This window comes from Lepus europaeus, chromosome 10 (assembly GCF_033115175.1).
Source record: "Lepus europaeus isolate LE1 chromosome 10, mLepTim1.pri, whole genome shotgun sequence".
Taxonomy (NCBI): Eukaryota; Metazoa; Chordata; class Mammalia; order Lagomorpha; family Leporidae; genus Lepus; species Lepus europaeus.
In genome coordinates, this window is record NC_084836.1 from 6636369 (window position 1) to 6655101 (window position 18733).

The 18733-nt window shown below is 50.1% G+C and overlaps 1 protein-coding gene across 2 annotated transcripts in view; it reads right to left on the bottom strand.

Moving 5' to 3' along the window:
• EP300 (E1A binding protein p300) overlaps positions 1 to 8589 on the bottom strand; it is an 86782-nt gene extending 78193 nt beyond the window's left edge. For both annotated transcript variants that reach the window (XM_062202791.1, XM_062202790.1), the window contains exon 1: positions 8370 to 8589. In XM_062202791.1, coding sequence (XP_062058775.1) covers positions 8370 to 8463 — 94 coding nt within the window. In that variant the 5' untranslated portion in view covers positions 8464 to 8589. The remainder of the gene's footprint in view (positions 1 to 8369) is intronic.
• Positions 8590 to 18733: the final 10144 nt, after the last annotated feature.

Sequence of the window (18733 nt, forward strand, 5' to 3'; positions counted from 1 at the left end):
GAACAACGGAAAAAGGAAGACCTTTCTCTCTGTCTCTCTCACTATCTAACTCTGCCTGTTGAAAGAAAAGAAAAAAAAAAAAAAAAAAAAAAAAAAAAAAAAAAAGAAAAGAAAGTTCTATAGGAAAGCCAGCCCTACACAACTGGAATACTAACACTGCCTCACTGCCTGTTCTTCCCTACTCCTTCCCAACCATTTTAATCATCCCAGGTAAAATTCCGCCCCATCGCTTTAAGTTGGCCAAACTCCTATAGCCTCTACAAGCTCTGCATGAATAGCCTATTGATCACCACTACAACCATATTTCTTGCTGTCCCTCCCAGCTAGGTGGGATTTACAGGTTTTCTCAGCATGCCATACTCTTGGGCCTTACATGATGGGGCTTCGGAAATGCACATTATTTTTAAATTATTCCATGAGCTTTTTAAAAAGACCCTTGTGCTCTCTTGTTCCAGCCTGGGCTCACTCTTACTAAGCCTCTCTCCGTGAGACCCCAAGATCAGACACCAATTCCTCAAAGACAGCCATCAGAGTCCCCGTCTATCCCTGTTCCTCCCACCACTGCCCTTCCCAGATACAATGCTGATCACACCAGACTTTAATGCCCACCTTCTCCTCTGATCTATAAACTGCAGGAAGGAAAAAAGGGACTACGTTTGCCTGGATTACCAGTGCTCCCTGGATTGAGGATAAATGCCTAGCATACAGAAAATGTTGGGCCAATATAGGACAACTGCCATCTTGTCAACTCTTCAAACCACTGTTCTTCAAATAGTGGCTTACAAATTAATAGTGGGGGCCGGTGCTGTGGCTCACTTGGTTAATCCTCTGCCTACAGCGCCGGCGTCCCATATGGGCACCGGGTTCTAGTCCCGGTTGCTCCTCTTCCAGTCCAGCTCTCTGCTGTGGCTGAGAAGGCAGTGGAGGATGGCCCAAGTGCTTTGGGTCCCTGCACCTGCGTGGGAGACCAGGAGGAAGCACCTGGCTCCTGCCTTTGGATAGGCATAGCTCCGGCTGTAGCGGCCATTTGGAGAGTGAACCAATGGAAGGAAGACCTTTCTCTCTCTCACTGTCTAAATTTGCCTGTTTTAAAAAAAAAGAATCATTATAGTAGGTTACAATCAGTTCTCTTAAGGAAAACAAAATCAAAGAAAATATCAAAATACATTACAATTAGTAAGGACAAAATATTAATCATTCATTTGTTGAGATAGGCTCTCTGGTTCTACATGTAAAATATAGTTCTTATTTACATGTGGTTAAAAAATATTTGAGGGGCCGGCGCTGTGGTGTAGCTGGTAAAGCCAACGCCTGCAGTGCTGGCATCCCATACGGGCACCAGTTGGAGTCCGGACTGCTCTACTTCCAATCCAGTTCTCTGCTGTGGCCTGGGAAAGCAGTTAAAGATGGCCCAAGTCCTTGGGCCCCTGCTCCGCGTGGGAGACCAGGAAGAAGCTCCTGGCTCCTCACTTGGATCTGCTCAGCTCCAGCCGTTGCAGCCAATTGGGGAGTGAACCAGCGGATGGAAGCCCTCTCTCTGTCTCTGCCTCTCCTCTCACTATGTTAACTCTTTCAAATAAATAAATCTTTAAAAAATTTTGAGGGGATGGTGCTGTGGCATAAAGGGTAAAAAAGCCACTGCTTACAGTACCAGCATCTTATATGGATGCCAGTTCAAGTCCTAGCTACTCCACTTTTTTTTTTTGACAGGCAGAGTGACAGAGAGAGAGAGAGAAAGGTCTTCCTTTACCGTTCATCCCCCAATGGTCGCTGTGGCGGGTGCGCTGTGGCTGGCGCACCATGCTGATCCGAAGCCAGGAGCTAGGTGCTTCTCCGGGTCTCCCACACGGGTGCAGGGCCCAAGGACTTAGGCCATCCTCCACTGCACTCCCGGGCCACAGCAGAGAGCTGGACTGGAAGAGGGGCAACCGGGACAGAATCCGGCGCCCCGACTGGGGACTAGAACCTGGTTTGCCGGCGCCGCAGGCAGAGGATTAGCCTATTGAGCCGCGCCACCACCTGCTGCTCCACTTCTGATCCACCTCCCTGCTAATGCGCCTGGGAAAGCAGAAGAAGATGGTCCAAGTCCTTGGGCCCTGTACCCACATGGGAAACAGGGAAAGCTCTTGGTGGTGGATAGGTCCAGCTCTGGCCATTGCAGCCATTTGGGGAGCAAACCAGCAGACTGAAGATCTCTTTCTCTGCCTCTGCTCCTCTGCTAACTCTGCCTTTCAAATAAAATAAGTAAATCTTTAAAAAAAAATTGAAAAGCACTGCACTCTTCCATCTATTACCCTTCTTCTTCTTTTAAAACAAAGTCTCTTTTGACCTAAGTAAGCAAACAAAAATTGGAATAAACTGTGTGCACATAATCTTTTAGCAAAAAGGCATTCTTAAGCATTTCTGACAATTTGTTTTCCACTTTTTCAATGCCTTAAATATCCATTTTCAACTACTTACACATGTAAGACATTCTATAGGATACATATATAGTATCTTTACTCTTTAATTTCTCTGCCATTTTTTTTTTTCTAAATTTATTTGACAGGTAGAGTTATAGACAGTGAGAGTGAGACAGAGAGAAAGGTCTTCCTTCCGTTGGTTCACTCCCCAAATGGCTGCTATGGCTGGCGCTGCGCCAATCCAAAGCCAGGAGCCAGGTGCTTCTTCCTGGTCTCCCATGCGGGTGCAGGCGCCCAGGCACTTCGGCCACCCTCCACTGCCTTCCTGGGCCACAGCAGAGAGCTGGACTGGAAGAGGAGCAACCGGGACTAAAACCCGGCGACCATATGGGATGCTGGCGCCACAGGTGGAGGATTAGCCAAGTGAGCTACAGTTCCGGCCCCTCCCATATTCCTATAGTCCTAAAACACTTAATCTTTTGGTGGATGCATTATAAGCTAACCACATTAAGACCTGTTCTAAGACTACTCAATAGGCCGGCGCCATGGCTTAACAGGCTAATCCTCTGCCTTGCGGCGCCAGCACACCGGGTTCTAGTCCCGGTTGGGGTGCCGGATTCTATCCCGGCCGGTTGCCTCTCTTCCAGGCCAGCTCTCTGCTATGGCCCGGGAAGGCAGTGGAGGATGGCCCAAGTGCTTGGGCCCTGCACCCGCATGGGAGACCAGGAGAAGCACCTGGCTCCTGGCTTCGGATCAGCGAGATGCGCCGGCCGCAGCGGCCATTGGAGGGTGAACCAACGGCAAAAAGGAAGACCTTTCTCTCTGTCTCTCTCTCACTATCCACTCTGCCTGTCAAAAAACAAAACAAAAAAACCCAAAAACTACTCAATGAAAGTCATGTACTTGGCTTTCTCTGTCCAACCTATATATCCATTAAAAAGCTACTGCTTTCCTTCTGGTATATTTAGCAACTACATTTTAAAGCAGTTGAGTGCATACAAGCACTGTCCTAGGCACTTTATTAACAGATTTCTCACTTATTCTTCAGCACAACCCTGTGAGTACTGCAGGAAAAGCAGCAGAGAGACATGGTGTAAGTAACTGGCTCAAGGTACAGTTAATATGAACTCTAGAGTCTCACTCTAAAACTCCTTCACTTAGCACTTACTTATTTTTCAGTAATTTTTCTTATTTTTTTAAGATTTAAGAGTTACACAGAGAATAAAGGAAATGCAGAGAGAGAGGTCTTCCATCTTCTGGTTCACTACCCAAATGGCCACAACGGCCGGAGCTGAGCAGATCCAAAATCAGGAGCCAGGAGCTTCTTCTGGGTCTCCCACGTGGGTGCAGAGGCCCAAGGACCAGGGCCATTCTCCACTGCTTTCCCAGGCCACAGCAGAGAGCTGGATCGGAGGTGGAGCAGCCAGGACTCAAACCAGCGCCCATATGGGATGCCAACACTGCAGGTGGCGGCTTTACCAGCTACGCTACAGCGCCGGCCGCTCCAGCAGTTTTAATTTTACTATCTCACTTTCTCAACAAAATTACACCTGACCATTTGAACATTTACAAAAAGGATCTACATCTAAAACCAAATCATATCCAAATGGCTCACAAGCGGCTTAATGTCTCAATTAATATTTATTCTTTTAAACCTTTATGGAGAACAAAGCAACAATTTTAAAATTCCCATTAAAATTTCAGAAGGAAAGTAGTTCTCATGTGACAATAAAATCACCTGCAAAATTCAGTGTTTAGGGGCCAGCAGTGTTATGCAGCTTTTAAGCCACTGCTTGCGACATGATGCTGGCATCCTGTATCTGAGCACCAGTTCAGGCTCTGGCTGCTCACTGCTCACATGCCTGGGAAGGCAGCAAAAGATGGCCCAGGAACTTGGGCCCCTGCCACCCATGTGGGAGACCCACATGGAGTTCCAAGCTCCCAACTCCAGCCTGGCCATTTGGAAGAATGAACCAGTGGATGAAAATCGATCATTTGATCAATTGATTTGTCACTTTGCCTGACAAATAATCTTTTTAAAAATTTCAATGGTTGAAGCATTTTACATTTGGTATAATCTGTTTCACTTGCCCATTAATTTCACTAATGTCTGCCACACTCAAATTCAACTTTGAAAGGAGCAAACTCTGAAATCTGGACACACAAAAAGCAGCATGTTTTATTTTTCCATTAATTTTGGGCATATGAATTGGCAGAGTAACTCCTGAATTGTTTTTGTAAATACACCAGGAAGAAGTATTTTACACTCCCACTTGTATCTCCAACATTCTTCCTACTCTTTTTCTCCCCTTTCCTATTTACCACTTCATGTTCCTGCAAACACCACCATACACTAGTTTTCAACTGATTCAGTTTTCCTTTATGAAATATATTAAAGGAAGAGTTGGAAAACATCAGAAATAATGCCAAAAGACAACTAAGGCAGAACCCTCTCTTTCCCTAGGGTCCATTTATGGGACATGCCAATATATTTCCTACTTCTGTACTAACCGAGAACTCCTGCACCCAAATTCTCACACACAGCAGATTGACACAAACCCTCAGTTTATCTCACATCAGTCACAAACAACTTCCTTGAAGTCCTATCAATGAACTTACAGGGCCTTGAGAATAAGTAATCGTCAGAGAAGTTTAAGGCAATTGGTAAAATATTTTGCAATTTAACACTGAGGTAATCAATACCTTGGCAGACCAAGGAGATGCATCTGAAAGACTCCAGAAGCAGAACTCCAATGTAAACATTCATGCCTAAAAAGTAACCCACAGTATCACAGATTCTGAACCTGAAAGAAGAATGGCCTCTATCAAAATGTTCTGGTTAGGATGATAAATCACCATCAGTCAATTTCATGGAAGAAAAACTGACATCCATAAAATTCTAACCATTTCTCCACTGTGCACATTAATCAAGTAGTCAAAATGCAGGTATACATGATCCGTCCTGTTACTTTGACACAGGGAGGAAAAAAGGGCATGAACCCAAGTTGATCTTAGCACATACAGCAGGGCCACAAAACTGAACCAAGATCCTAAAACTGCCACCCACCTTTCCAGAGTCCATTTATAAATGGTGTTTAGAAGTAGTGACACAACATATTCAGTGACCAACAAAGGCACACACCATACTCATCACTTCAAGAAATATTTTTAGCTTGTACCTGTTACTAACTTTTCTAGTCATTAATATGAACCAAGATCTTTTTACAAATAGCTTTCATGATTTTTGGGGGGTGGGAGAGTCACTTCATTTATCAGATGTTTTGCCCTTAACCATAACTAAGTAAAATTTTCAATAGATCGAATAGAAATACTAAATAGTTACACAAAGATAAAGATTTTTCTAAGTCTCTTTTCCTCCCCATTCCAAAACAAAAAATTTGAACTTAAATCAAGTTACTTGATCAACATGGAAAATTTCTTCCAATATTTGAATATTAAGTCAGTCATCGTTTTCATGCCCCATCAGTACCTAATCTAAAGAAACCCAAAAAGTTGGATTTAAAAATCTGTTTTCAACACTTTAGCATGTCAACCCACTGGATCCCAGTATTCTTTCTTGTAAATGCAACACTCTCAAATACACTTTGAAGCTTACGTCACGTTTAAAAGCCTCTGGGATCTAGAATTTTATTTCTTTCTTTTGATTGGTTCTAGAAAAAAATCATGTAAAATATCCAAGTGACAACTCAAAAATAAAAACGTAGAAATTACAAGTTTGTTAACTTTTAAAAGTGAAGTACCACAATTAAAAGTTGCCTGCAAATGATTGATTACACATTGCTGAACGGAAAACACAAAAACAAGAATCCCCCACTAAGTAACGATGACCAAGCTGAAGTAAGTTCACAGAGGAACAGTATCTTCATAGTACATAATTCTCATCCAAAACACCCAGACTGGTCACAATTAAAAATTGTATGCCAAAGAATTCCTCAAGTTGAATCTTGATTTGGGAGTGTGGAGGAGTGGTAATCAACTACTCACTATAAAATGTAGAGAAAAATCATTAATACTAAAATAAACTCTTAATACTAACAGTGAATGAATGAATCTCTTATATGGAGGCTTTTTTTATTTATAAAAATCCACTTGATACATTTAGGACTCAGAAGTATTCAAAGATATTTCAAGTAGCAAAATAGTTTGTGTGTAGTAAACGGAATAGGACACTACCAGATGAGTCTGTTACCTAAGGACACAGATCAGGGAGGAAGAATGCAGCAGTACAACTGAACAGAAATCTCAGAACAAAGCTGCTCCATCAAATCAGGGCGCATGGAAATAAAGTATATAAAAAAAAGTTTTCCCAACAGTATTCCAAGTTAACTCAAATGTTGAATCCATTACTACTTTTCACCAAAATCTACAGGAGAATACCTGTCTAAATAATATCTCCACAAAATCCTTTTGAAACACCCTTAAGTGCCAAGGAACACAATACTATGTGTGTGCATGAATTCTGAAGAAAAAGTTTTAAAAAAAAATCCTCAAAGACTACAGAAACACAAGGTTACCCACACAAGCTGATGTTTCAAACCTTAGGTGGAGAACTGCAAGATCCTTAGTTGTAATCTTTTTCAGGTTAACAAACGCATGTCTTATGATGATACATCTTTCTTAAAAAGCAACAAATTCATAGCATGCTATAATCCTCCTATTTTCAGCCTTTAAAATGAAACCTACTTAGAAACAAGCTCTAGAAGTTGTCTAACCAACTTCTGGGGTGCATTTAACTCCATTATGCACTCTCACTGGCAGACAGAGGGATGACGTTCTGGGGAGTTACAGAGATGCTCCACAGTTGGGGAACATCTTGTGGACTGTCAGATGGCCAGCCATTCTTCTCTTCATTATGCTGGCATCTCAAACAACCATGACAGCGACAGAGAAGGTCGGTGGCCATCAGGAGACACCATTAAAGTGTAAGAGAAAGAGGAGGCGGCTGCCAGAGGTCTCCCTCAACTTCTCCTAACAAAGGGATCAGTCCACAACTGACTAAAGCAAAAATTCGTAGAGCTTTGAAAACGAAATCTCCATCTCCAGAGATGTTTTAAGGGGAAGAGGACAAAACCACACACAAACCAAAACCTAAAGCATATTTTAAACTTCTGTACAATCAGTTCAAGTCGGAGTTCATGACTGGAACACTCAACTTCGTTCAAACTGGATTCCCAGGTATGTTCCTCTGCAGAACCGTCTCTCCTTTTTGCTTTCGTCCAAAGTGAGAAAGTGACTACAAACTGCAAGAAAATGCCTCGCCTTCCCAACCTGAAAACCCAGAGTTTCAGACATTTTGGTCTCACACCGAAGAGGAGGGGGATGTAAAAATGAACTGCGCCCCATATTGATTCTCAGAGCAAACAGAAAGAAAGAGAAAGAAAGAAAGCTGAGAGTGATGGGTAAAATAATTTGGTTCAACTTCACATCAAATCTGAAATCTGGATCTCAAACGAATAAAACCAAGGTCTCTTTTTTTACATCTTACTCCTGCTCAGATTATCTTGTGCAACGGAGAGAAAAAATTTTGGAAAAGAGTGGAAAGCAAAAGGAAGAGTTAAGTACAATCGAGGAGAAAAGGCTCGCAAGTCTCCATCTACCACCAACAAAAAACGTTCAACCCAGAACTACGTAAAAGCCCTCACACACAGGAGCATCGGCATTCCCGAAATTGAGTGCACGGGGCAACAATAAGGGCCGTTTCCATCCAGCGAGCGCTAATTCCAGAACACACATCGGTTTGACATAGTGTTGCAGCCAATGTATTAGGAGGCCGAGAAAATGGTCGGGCTGCTGGACGTCTTCGACCAGCTCATTCAAACACCTTTAAACATTAATTACGGAGCAGGGAAGTGGGAAGAGGGAAGGGGGGGATACACACGTATGTGCCATGGAAGAGGAAAGGCGCACCGGGCAGGAACGCGAAAGGCCGGGGCCGGGAGCACTAACCTGTGCCGTCGCTGGCCGACGCCGAGAGGGCCGGAGAGGAGAGTTTAGGCCGCTTGGCTGAAGGCGGCCCCGGTTCCACCACATTCTCGGCCATTTTTAATTCTTTCGGAGATCCGGACGAAGCAGACGAGAAGCCTCCGAAAAAAAAAACCTCTTCTTCGGCCCGGGGTCCCGCCCCGCTCCCCGCAGTGGGCTCGGGGGGCTCCGCCGGCGGCCGGGGGTGGGGGGGTGGGGGAAGTTCCTTTTGCTCTCCGCCGGGTCGCGGCGGCCGGAGAGGGATGCCGACTCGACAGAGAAGGTAGGGGCGAGTGCGAGGGGCCGGGCCTGCGCCCAGGCCCGAGCGGGGCGACGGGGGCCCGAAGCCGCCGAGCGCGGCCGATTCCCGAGAACTCGCGGCTCTAGAGGCGCAGTCCCCGGCCCGCCGCGGCCGGCCCCTGCCCAGCCGAGGTCTCTCGGAGCGCCGCCGCCGCCGCCATCAGCCTCTTCCTCCTCGGCGCTGTCCTCCTCCTTCTCATCGCCACAAGGAGGCGGGGGCGAAAAGGGGGGAGAGGAGGAGGCGACGAGAAGCACTCACCTCCTCCCGGGGCCCCCACCCGCCGCCGCCGCACCGGCCCCTAATGGCCGCGGGAAGCTCGCCCGAGCCGAGAGCCAGGCCGGCGCCGCCGCCGCCGCCGCCTCACATCGCGCGGCGCGGCGCTCGCAGGGCCGGGGGCCGAGGGGGCCGGGCCCGCGCCGAGCCCACCGAGGAGGCCGCGCTCGGGCGGCGGCGCGGGAGCCTCCGCTCGCGCTGCGCTCGCCGCCTCCGCCGCCCCGCTCTCCCGCGGAAAATAAATAAATGCGGCGGCCCCCACCCCGGCAGCCCGGTGCCCGGGGCGCCCGCCCCTCGGGGCCGCCCTCGACGGCGGGGCGCGGGGTTATGTAATGGTCCCCCCTCGGCGTCGACGCCGGGCCCGGCTGCCGGGCCGCCGCGGGGGTGTGTGCAAGGCGGGAGGGGGCTGCGGGTCGCCTCAGCCCGTGCGCCCCGGGCCCCCGGCCACTGTCTCGGCCCTGCCGCCGCTCGCCGGCCCGGCTCCGCGCCGCACTCCTCCGCGCCCGCGGGTCGCACTCAGCCCGGCGTCGCGCTCGCCCACTCTCGCCCTCTCTCCCCCCCGAGCCTAGCACACAAACAAGATGGCGGCTGTTGTTTCTTCCCTCTGCCGAATCCTCCTTACGGGCTAGCGGTAGCAGCGGCGGCCGGAAATGAGCCAAGGGGGGGCGAAAAGGGGGGCGGGGCCGCGCCTCGGAGGGCGGGGGCGGGGGCGGGGCCAGGGCCCGAGCCGCTCACACAATGGGGGACGAGGAGCCGGGGGCGGGGCCTGCTCATCACGGGATCCGCCCAGGGCCCCAACGCGGCTGGCGCTTCCGCAAACTCCCCCGGCGTCACCCGGTGGCTCCCTTTAAAGGGGAGGATTTCAAGGCGGGGGGGGGGGGGGGCCGGGGGCGGACTCGGGATCTATTTTCAGTCGGTAGACAGTTACCGGGAAAGTGCCTGGGCTGGGTCCGTCTGCCTCGGCGGCCGGGGGCCGCGGGGCCGACGGGGCTGAGGCGCTACGGCCTGGGAGGCGCCGAGTGTCCGCGCAGGTGGCCGCCGGGGAGTCCCGGTGCGGGCGGCCTTGGGCGGCGGGTGCTGCGAGCGCGGCCGAGGGCACCCGCCGGTGGCTACCCGCCGCCCGGAGTTGGGGGCCGGAGACCCCAGCGCGTCTTCACGTCGCCTTCCCCGGGCGGGCCCCCACCCTGCCCAAAATCACACCGGTTACCGGTTGTTTCCATAGTCTTTGAATTTTCCAAAAATTTTTTTTTTTTTTTTGGACAGGAGACGCGTGTGGTACTTTGATAATTAGGAAACAAACAAACCAACGAAACCCCGCAGTCCTGGGAGGATGCTTTAGGACCCGCCACGTGTGCCCCCCACGCACCGACCAGGTGGGCCCCGCCCCGAAACTTTTGTGGACATGCCTCGGCCCTGAAGAGATGTTTAGGGTCTGTCTTCCCATCCCTCTTCGGCAGGCCAGCTTAAGGAAAGATAACGTGTCTTAAAAGATAATGTGATTATCGAGGGGAAAAAAAAAAAAGCAATATGCTGAAGGTAGTTTAAGGAGGGAGGCAGGAAGCAAAAATGTGGGATGCTGAAGGTAAAGCCCCCAGCCCAGGAGCTGGCTTCCTCGTGGAGAAGCCGGGTTCCCGTGTTTGGAGAGTGAACCAGTGGATGGCAGATCTCTCTCTCTCTCTCTCTCTCTCTCTCTCTGCCTTTCAAGTAAGTGAAAACAAACTTTTTTTTTTTTTAAGATTTATTTATTTATTTATTTGACAGAGTTATAGACAGTGAGAGAGAGAAAGGTCTTCCTTCCGTTGGTTCACTCCCCAAATGGCCGCTATGGCCGGCGCTGGGCCAATCTGAAGCCAGGAGCCAGGTGCTTTTCCTGGTCTCCCACATGGGTGCAGGGCCCAAGGACCTGGACCATCCTCCACTGCCTTCCCCGGCCACAGCAGAGAGCTGGACTGGAAGAGGAGCATCTGGGGCTAGAACCCGGCCCCCATATGGGATGCCGGTGCCGCAGGTGGATGATTAACCTAGTGTGCCACTGCACTGGCCCACAAACTTTTTTTTTTTTAAGCAGAATTGAACCATCATTGTAACCTGGTCGACTGAAGTGTTCATCACTTGAGGGTGAGGCCTGAAGGAGCTCTCTGCCAGTAACAGGGGGACACAGGGACAGGCCGGTGAGAGCAGGGGCACTGGATTGGACAGGACTGGGTTTCCCGTTCTCTCCCTCACTAGTAGCCACGTGACTTGGGCAGGCTCATCAGCAGCAAAGTGGATTTCATGATTTGAACAACTTCATTTTTTTAAAGACAAAAATTTGTGAGTAATGCTTCTCACTGTATCTGACACATACTGAGCACCCCATACACCTTGGCTGATTCAAACTATTTGTTCTAAAATGAAAAGGATCATATGCAAACTCAGGGTTACTAGGAGTACGGAAATGGGATAAGGGCCCGGCACCGTGGCACAGCAGGTAAAGTCACCGCCAGCGCTGATGGTTCCTGTCCTGACTGCTCCCCTTCCTATCCAGCTCCCTGCTAATGGCCTGGGGAAAGCAGCAGAGGCTGGGCTTGGGCCCCTGCCACCCACATAGGAGACCCAGCCTGGCCTAGCTTTTGCAGCCATCTGGGGAGTGAAGAGCAGTGCCTGCCCTGGACTCCCAGAAGGGAACCTCTTTTTTTTCGACAGGCAGAGTTAGACAGTGAGAGAGAGAGAGACAGAGAGAAAGGTCTTCCTTGCGTTGGTTCAGCCCCCAAATGGCCGCTTTGGCCGGCGCGCTGTGCTGATCCGAAGCCAGGAGCCAGGTGCTTCCTCTGGTCTCCCATGTGGGTGCAGGGCCCAGGCACTTGGGCCTTCCTCCACTGCCTTCCCGGGGCCACAGCAGAGGGCTGGAGAGAAAGAGGAGCAACCGGGACAGAACCGGCGCCCCAACCGGTACTAGAACCCAGGATGCGGGAGCTGCAGGCAGAGGATCAGCCTAGTGAGCCGCAGCGCCAGCCCGGAAGGGAACGTCTTAGAGGATCATGCTCTGTTTGCTTGGAAACCTTCGGGTGAGGAGTCCAGGCTCTCAGGCGCCCCAGCCGTTAGGAAGGAGAGCCCTTAGGTGGCGGGCACAAGCAGTGGAGGAGAAAGGCGTTATTCCATCAAGAAGCAATTCGCACGACCCACAGGGAACACAGCCTTGTTCATCTCCACCCCTCCTCCCCAGGATCCACATCTTTGGCTCTGTCTTCCTTATTCCTGTGAGTGATTGCACCTGGTCCAGCTTCTGTCCAGCTGTCCAGGAGGTAATTGTGGATCTGCCTGGTCTCCTGGTTCCTCCTCCAGTGTACAGGTCACTGAGTCCTGTGGATTCTGTGTTCTGAATCACCTCCTCAACCAAGTGGCTTCTGAACCAGGTGGAAACATTACTTACAAAAATTGAATTGGAAACTAAGGAAACCTTAGCACTCTGCCAAAGCACTTGCAGCAAGGAAAGAATATTTTTTTTACTTGGGCTGCTCCTGCCGAGAGAGCGCCGCCGACAGGGGTGTGAAAGTGGCTGCTTGCCCATCCCATCGCAAGGAACTACTGGGCAATGTGCTCTTCCAAAATGTTGCCAGTGTTTGCTTAGTTGATATCACATCTAATAAAGTGTGTTCTTGAAAAACACCTGTAATCGCCAGTATTAGCAAAAGTGGGGAGAGTTGTGGATTTCACACACTGTTAGTGGGAACAGCACATCTCAATCTGTAGCCTTGGAAAACCTCAGTGTCCCTAGGACACATTCCACAAGTGCACACCAATGTGTAGGAGATTCCCTGGAGCCTTGTGACAGTCTCCTCCCCGAAACAATGAGAAGCAAACAAACCATCGATGGTGAATAGTTAAATGCAAGATGGGGAGGTGACGCTACGCAGCAACTCATATGGGCACCGGTTCAAGTCCTGGCTGCTCCACTTCTGATCCAGCTCAATGCTAATGCTAACCTGGGAACAGTAGCAGCCAGAAGCAGCTCCTGGCTTCTGCCTTTGGCCTGGCCCAGCCCGAGCTGTTGTGGCCATTTGGGGGCTGCATCAGCCGATGGAAGATCTCTCTTTCTCTTTCTCCTTCTCTCTCTGCATCTCTGCCTTTCAAATAAATAAATATTTAAAAACAAATAAAAAACAAATGTGCAGGCATCGTGGCTCAGTGGGTTAAACGATTGCTCAGGACACCTGCATCCCACATCACAGTGCTGATTCAAGTCTTGGCTGCTCAGTTTCTGATCCAGCTTCGGGCTAATGCATCCTGGAAGGAAGCAAAGGATGGGCCAAGTGCTTGGACCCCTGCCACCATACAGGAGACTCAAATGGAATTCGGACTGGTGCAAGTACGTATGTAGTGAACTGGCAGACAGAAGAGCTCTTTCTCTCTCTCTCTCTCTCTCGCTCTCTCGCTCTGCCTTTCAAGTGGATGAAAATAAATGAATCAACCATTAAAGCAAATAAATGTGGACATTATTCTGCCTATAATCAAACTTGTAGTATTCGTGACATTTGAGATCGGAACCAAAAAGAAAAAAAAATTTAAACCTTCTATGGTTCCACTTTGCCATTAGAACGAAGCTTCCCGGGCAGGAAGTGGCCCCTGCTCACCTGCCTCCTTTCTCTTAACTTCCTTCCACACAGCCACGTGGACTCATTTCTCTTCCCCTTGTACCATGCTTCCCCCGTCCTTGGGTCATTCCCACACTTGCACCTTCTAACTAACACCTGCCGCTTCACCCGCCTAATTCCCAACTGCCCCTCAGGTCTCAGCTTACACCCTCCCTTTCCTACAAAGCCCCCCCAGCACCCTGAGTCCTGTGTGCAGACTCCTGCTTCCTTTGCACGCCTGGTGAGTGCTGTGTACTTCCGAGCTGCCAGCAATGCACACTGTGCGCGAGTTGTCTGGGTCCTTGTTAGCCATTCCTTGTGACAGCAGGGAAAGTGATGGTGTTGACATCTCTCTCTCCCCGGTGCCTAATTCAAGATGATGCAACGCGTGAATGGCTGATCTGGGTTGGTGGGTTCCCTGCCCCAACCCCACCTAATCTACGACAGAAATAAGGACTTTCTGGCCCGGTAAGGGACATGGTCTGTCTCACCTCTCCATCAGGGTTTCAGTCAACATCTCCACCCTGGAATCTCAAATATACTTTTTAAAGAAATGTTTATTTCTTTGAACAGAGCAGGGTTTTATATATAGAAAGGAGTCTTCCATCAGCTAGCCCACTCTGCAAATGGTCATAATGGCCAGGGCTGGGCCAGGCAGAAGCCAGGAGCCAGGAGCTTCTTCCAGTCTCCCACGTGAGTGGCAGGGGCCCAAGCACTTGAGCCATCTTCCACTGCCTCCCCAGGCCAGTAGCAGTGAGCTGGACTGGAAGTGGAGCAATCGGACACAAACTGGCGCCCATATGGGATGCCAGCACCTCAGGCAGCAGCCTAACCCACTGCACACACACCAGCCCCAATCCTAGGAATCTTTTTTTTTTTTTTTGACAGGCAGAGTGGATAGTGAGAGGAGAGAGACAGAGAGAAAGGTCTTCCTTTTTGCCGTTGGTTCACCCTCCAGTGGCCACTGCGGCCAGTGCATCGCGCTGATCTGAAGCCAGGAGCCAGGTGCTTCTCCTGGTCTCCCATGCGGGTGCAGGACCCAAGCACTTGGGCCATCCTCCACTGCCTTCCCGGGCCATAGCAGAGAGCTGGCCTGGAAGAGGGGCAACCGGGATAGAATCTGGCGCCCCAACCGGGACTAGAACCCGGTGTGCTGGCGCCGCAAGGCGGAGGATTAGCCTGTTAAGCCACAACGCCGGCCCCAGGTATCTTGACTTTGATTCTTTGTAGTTACACCAGAAGAAGGGTAAGAGTTGGAACTCGTTCAAGATCTGAAGAAGGGTGGCTCTCCCACGAGTGACCCCAAACTTCACTGACCCCAAACAGTGGCAACTGGAAGTCTGGAACTTGGGCCTCTCAACACCAGATCCAGGCTCAAGAGGTAGCTCTGGTGTTTCCTCAAGACTCACACCTCGTACAGAGTTCAGAGCCAATGAGTGCTTAGGGACGCACAGGATGGGGAGAGAAAGGGAGGGAGGGAAGTTCAGTTCATAAACACACACACAATCTCTTGTATAGAACTAGAACACAAAGCGGCAACCCCACAGAAGCAGCCATGGCGCTCGTCACTCTCCCCAGCGTAAGGCACCGCACCCCAGCTGAGGACCGGCGTGGGTCAGCAGCCCCTTTGGAGACTGGGGGCTCGTTGACCCCCTGAACGAATCTTTATCAAGTGTCTTCTCCGTGCCCAGCTCCATGCTGGGTGCAAGAGCTCCGGTCCTGCAGTACACCATGCCGTTGGGGAGAAAGTGGATACTGCCCAGAATGCTTCAGGCCCTCGTCAGGCAAACGGGGGTGGCTGAGCGTGAGCAGAAGCACTGGTCAGGCTGCCATCTGCCGCGCCTCAGCCAGCGGGGAGCAAATGCTACTGGGTGCCCGGGTAGGAGAGGGCGCTGAGGAGGCAGCCCAGCCAGACCACAAAGGACAGCGTGCGTCCTGCTGGGAACCTGGACCTGAGACATAGGTCCTGCTTTTTGTTTGGAATAGGTGGTCGTCTCACCCGTAAGCCAGCACAGCAGAGCAGTGGTTTGGTAGAATATTAAATTCTATTAACAGCTCTGTGATTAAAATCTGTTTGACTTCAAAACAAGAAACACTGTGACCTAAAATGTGGTCCTTTACATTCTGAAAGGCTGCTCTGAAAGATGGGAAAGGAGATGGACATGTAAATAAGACGTATTTCCCGTGCCTCGTACCCGCTAAGCCGATGCCGTGTGTGGTAACTATAGCCACGGTGCGCGGACCTATCAGACCGTGACTCTACCTACAGAATCTCAAAATAGCTCTGCTCGGCTCTCTGCGGCGGGAGCTCATTCTTTACTATTGTTGCTATGTGACAAACTATTGGCTCTCAGTGTTCATCCAAGCCTGCCAGAGAAGGAGGGTGGGCAGAGGCTTAGAGAGAAGCATCTTTCCTAGAATCGGATGTAACAAACACATCTCAAGCATTTCTTCTGTGTCCCCACAGTGCACAGACGGGCAGGTACAATACTAGTTCAGTTCGATAAATGTTTATTGAGTAGCCCCTATGGGGCAGGTACTGTGCTGAGTCCCAGGCACACGAAGATAAATAAAATGCACATGGTTTCTGCCCTCAGTTGCTCACTGTCTTGTGGGAGAGGCAGGCTCATGAATAGAACCTACAGTCTAGGTCACTGGCAGGATTGCCTGCTCAATGCACACACACAGAGGGGTGCTCCAGGGGAGTTCAGCTTTGGACATGGTGGTGGGCTTGTGGGACACCCACAGACAGCTGGACAGGTAGGTCTGTTGGGAAAGCAGACTGGGTCAGTGTCCTTGAGGCTCTTGCTAGCTAGGGGAAGAGAGAGAGTCTAAGTACAGTAGATCAGGCACAGTCCTCTGCAGTGGATGCTAACACAGTGCTTTGCACAAAGATGCTGGGACGATGACCATGGCGCTGAAGTTGGGATGTTCCTTTCGGAGACAGCCAAGTAGCTGAGTCTGAGGGATCCAGAGTGGTAACTGGGGGTGGTGAAGACACTGCTCGGGGCCATCACATCGGGGGTAGTGAAGACACTGCGTGGGACCATCACATATCACATCAGAGTGTCTGGATTCGAGTCCACCTCTGCTTCAGATTCCAGCTGCCTGCTAATGAGCACCCTGGGAAGCAGCAGGTGACAGCTCAAATAGTTAGGTGGCTGCCATCGATGTGGGAGACTCAAACTGACTTCCAGGTTCTCAGCCCATCCCTGGCTGTCTCCTTGTCTTCCTCCCCTACCCCTGCCCCTGTTTCTCCGCCCTTCAAATAAATAAATACGTTTTAAAAAAACAAAGTGGTAATGGGACAACTCCTTGGCTCTGCAGTCCAGGCACTGGCAAGGGGAGCCAGCGTGGCCCAAGCTGGAACAGCTGGAACGGGACCTGGACAATGGGCACTGGTGCTGTGGCTTACTGGGGGGCTGGGGGGCTGGCATCACCTGGGGATGTAAGATGGCACCACAGGCAGAGAGGGCAGCAAACCACTCTTCTACACTCCTGCAGTCTGTTTGTTTGTTTGTTTTTTAATTTATTTGACAGATAGAGTTAGACAGTGAGAGAGAGAGACAGAGAGAAAGGTCTTCCTTCCATTGGCTCACCCCCAAAATGCCCACTACGGCTGGTGCACTGCACTGATCCGAATCCAGAAGCCAGGTGCTTCCTCCTGGTCTCCCACGCGGGTGCAGGGCTCAAGCACTTGGGCCATCTTCCACTACTTTCCTGGGCCACAGCAGAGAGCTGGACTGGAAGAGGAGCAGCCGGGTCTAGAACCCCGCGCCCATATGGGATGCCGGCGCCACAGGCAGAAGGTTAGCCAAGTGAGCCACAGCACCGGCCCACTCCTGCAGTCTGACTGACATCACTCCAGATGGGCTGCCAAGACGGCAGGACACAGGAGGAACACTTGCCTTGTCCTGGCACGTGCAGCCTCATCACTGGTTGACTCTTTAAATTACATCTTTGACTCATTTCACATAAATCAAAATAAAAACAATTTCAGATGAAATGCAAAGCAACGTCCTTGCCCATTCTCTAACCTCAGTTAAATTCTGCTCTCTGGGCCAGCACTGAAGTGCAGTGGGTTAAGGCACCACTCTCAGCACCAGCATCCCTACTCAGCACGCTGGTTCAAATCCCCGCTTCCCCACTTCCAATCGAACTTCCTGCTAATGCACCCGGGAAGGCAGCAGAAGACCCAAGGTCTTAGGCACCTGCCACCCACGTGGGAGGCCTTAATGGAGTTTCTGGCTCCTGACTTCAGCCTGGCCCAGACCTGGCTGTTACAGCCATTTGGGGAGTGAACCAGCAGGTGGAAGATCTGCCCTTTGCCGGCTTAATTAAGTCGCCAGACAACTGAGGAAGCCCACGTGGCAAGGAATTCTGGGAGGCCTCCGGCCAACAACAGCAACACACCAAGGCCCACAGCCACAGAGAAATGCATTCTGCCGACAATCTGAAGGGGCTCAGAAGCTCACTTTCCCATCTAAGCCTCCAGTTGACACCTGGGGACAGGCCCGGAGACCCTGAGCAGGGGAGCTGGCCAAGTCACGCCAGGAATCTCAGTTGGAATTGTGAGGAATTCTGAGATGATAAATGTATATATTGTCCGAAGCCCGTAAATTTGTGGTAATTTGTTAGGCAGCAATTAAAAATGACTGTAACATTTCAGGAAAGGAAATAAAAATGATATCTCTTTTTAAAAAAGTACATGTGTCTATCATAAAATATTATATTAACATGGTTTAACACTTTCAAAGGTTTATTTTTTCTCCCTGTCCTGGACCCCAAACACCCAGTCCCTGAAATCAGCGACTGGTTTTGTTGTTTTGTTCTTGCACATGCTTCTAGAGCTAATCCTTGCATGTATAAACAACCATATTCATATTTCTTTATTTTTTCCTTAACTTCCTAAATCACAGATGCTCCCTAAACCAATATGGTAGGCTTGCATGGAAATAATATTGAGCAAAATCAGCAAGCCACAAAGGAATACAGTATGATTCCTTGAGTATAAAAGTCAAAAAGGGGTCGGTATTGTGGTGCTGAGGGTTAAGCCAGCACCTGTGACGCCAGCATCACATATGAGCACGAGTTCCAAGTCCCAGTTGCACCACTTCCAAGTCAACTTCCTGCTAATGTGGCTGGGAAAGCAGTGGAAGACG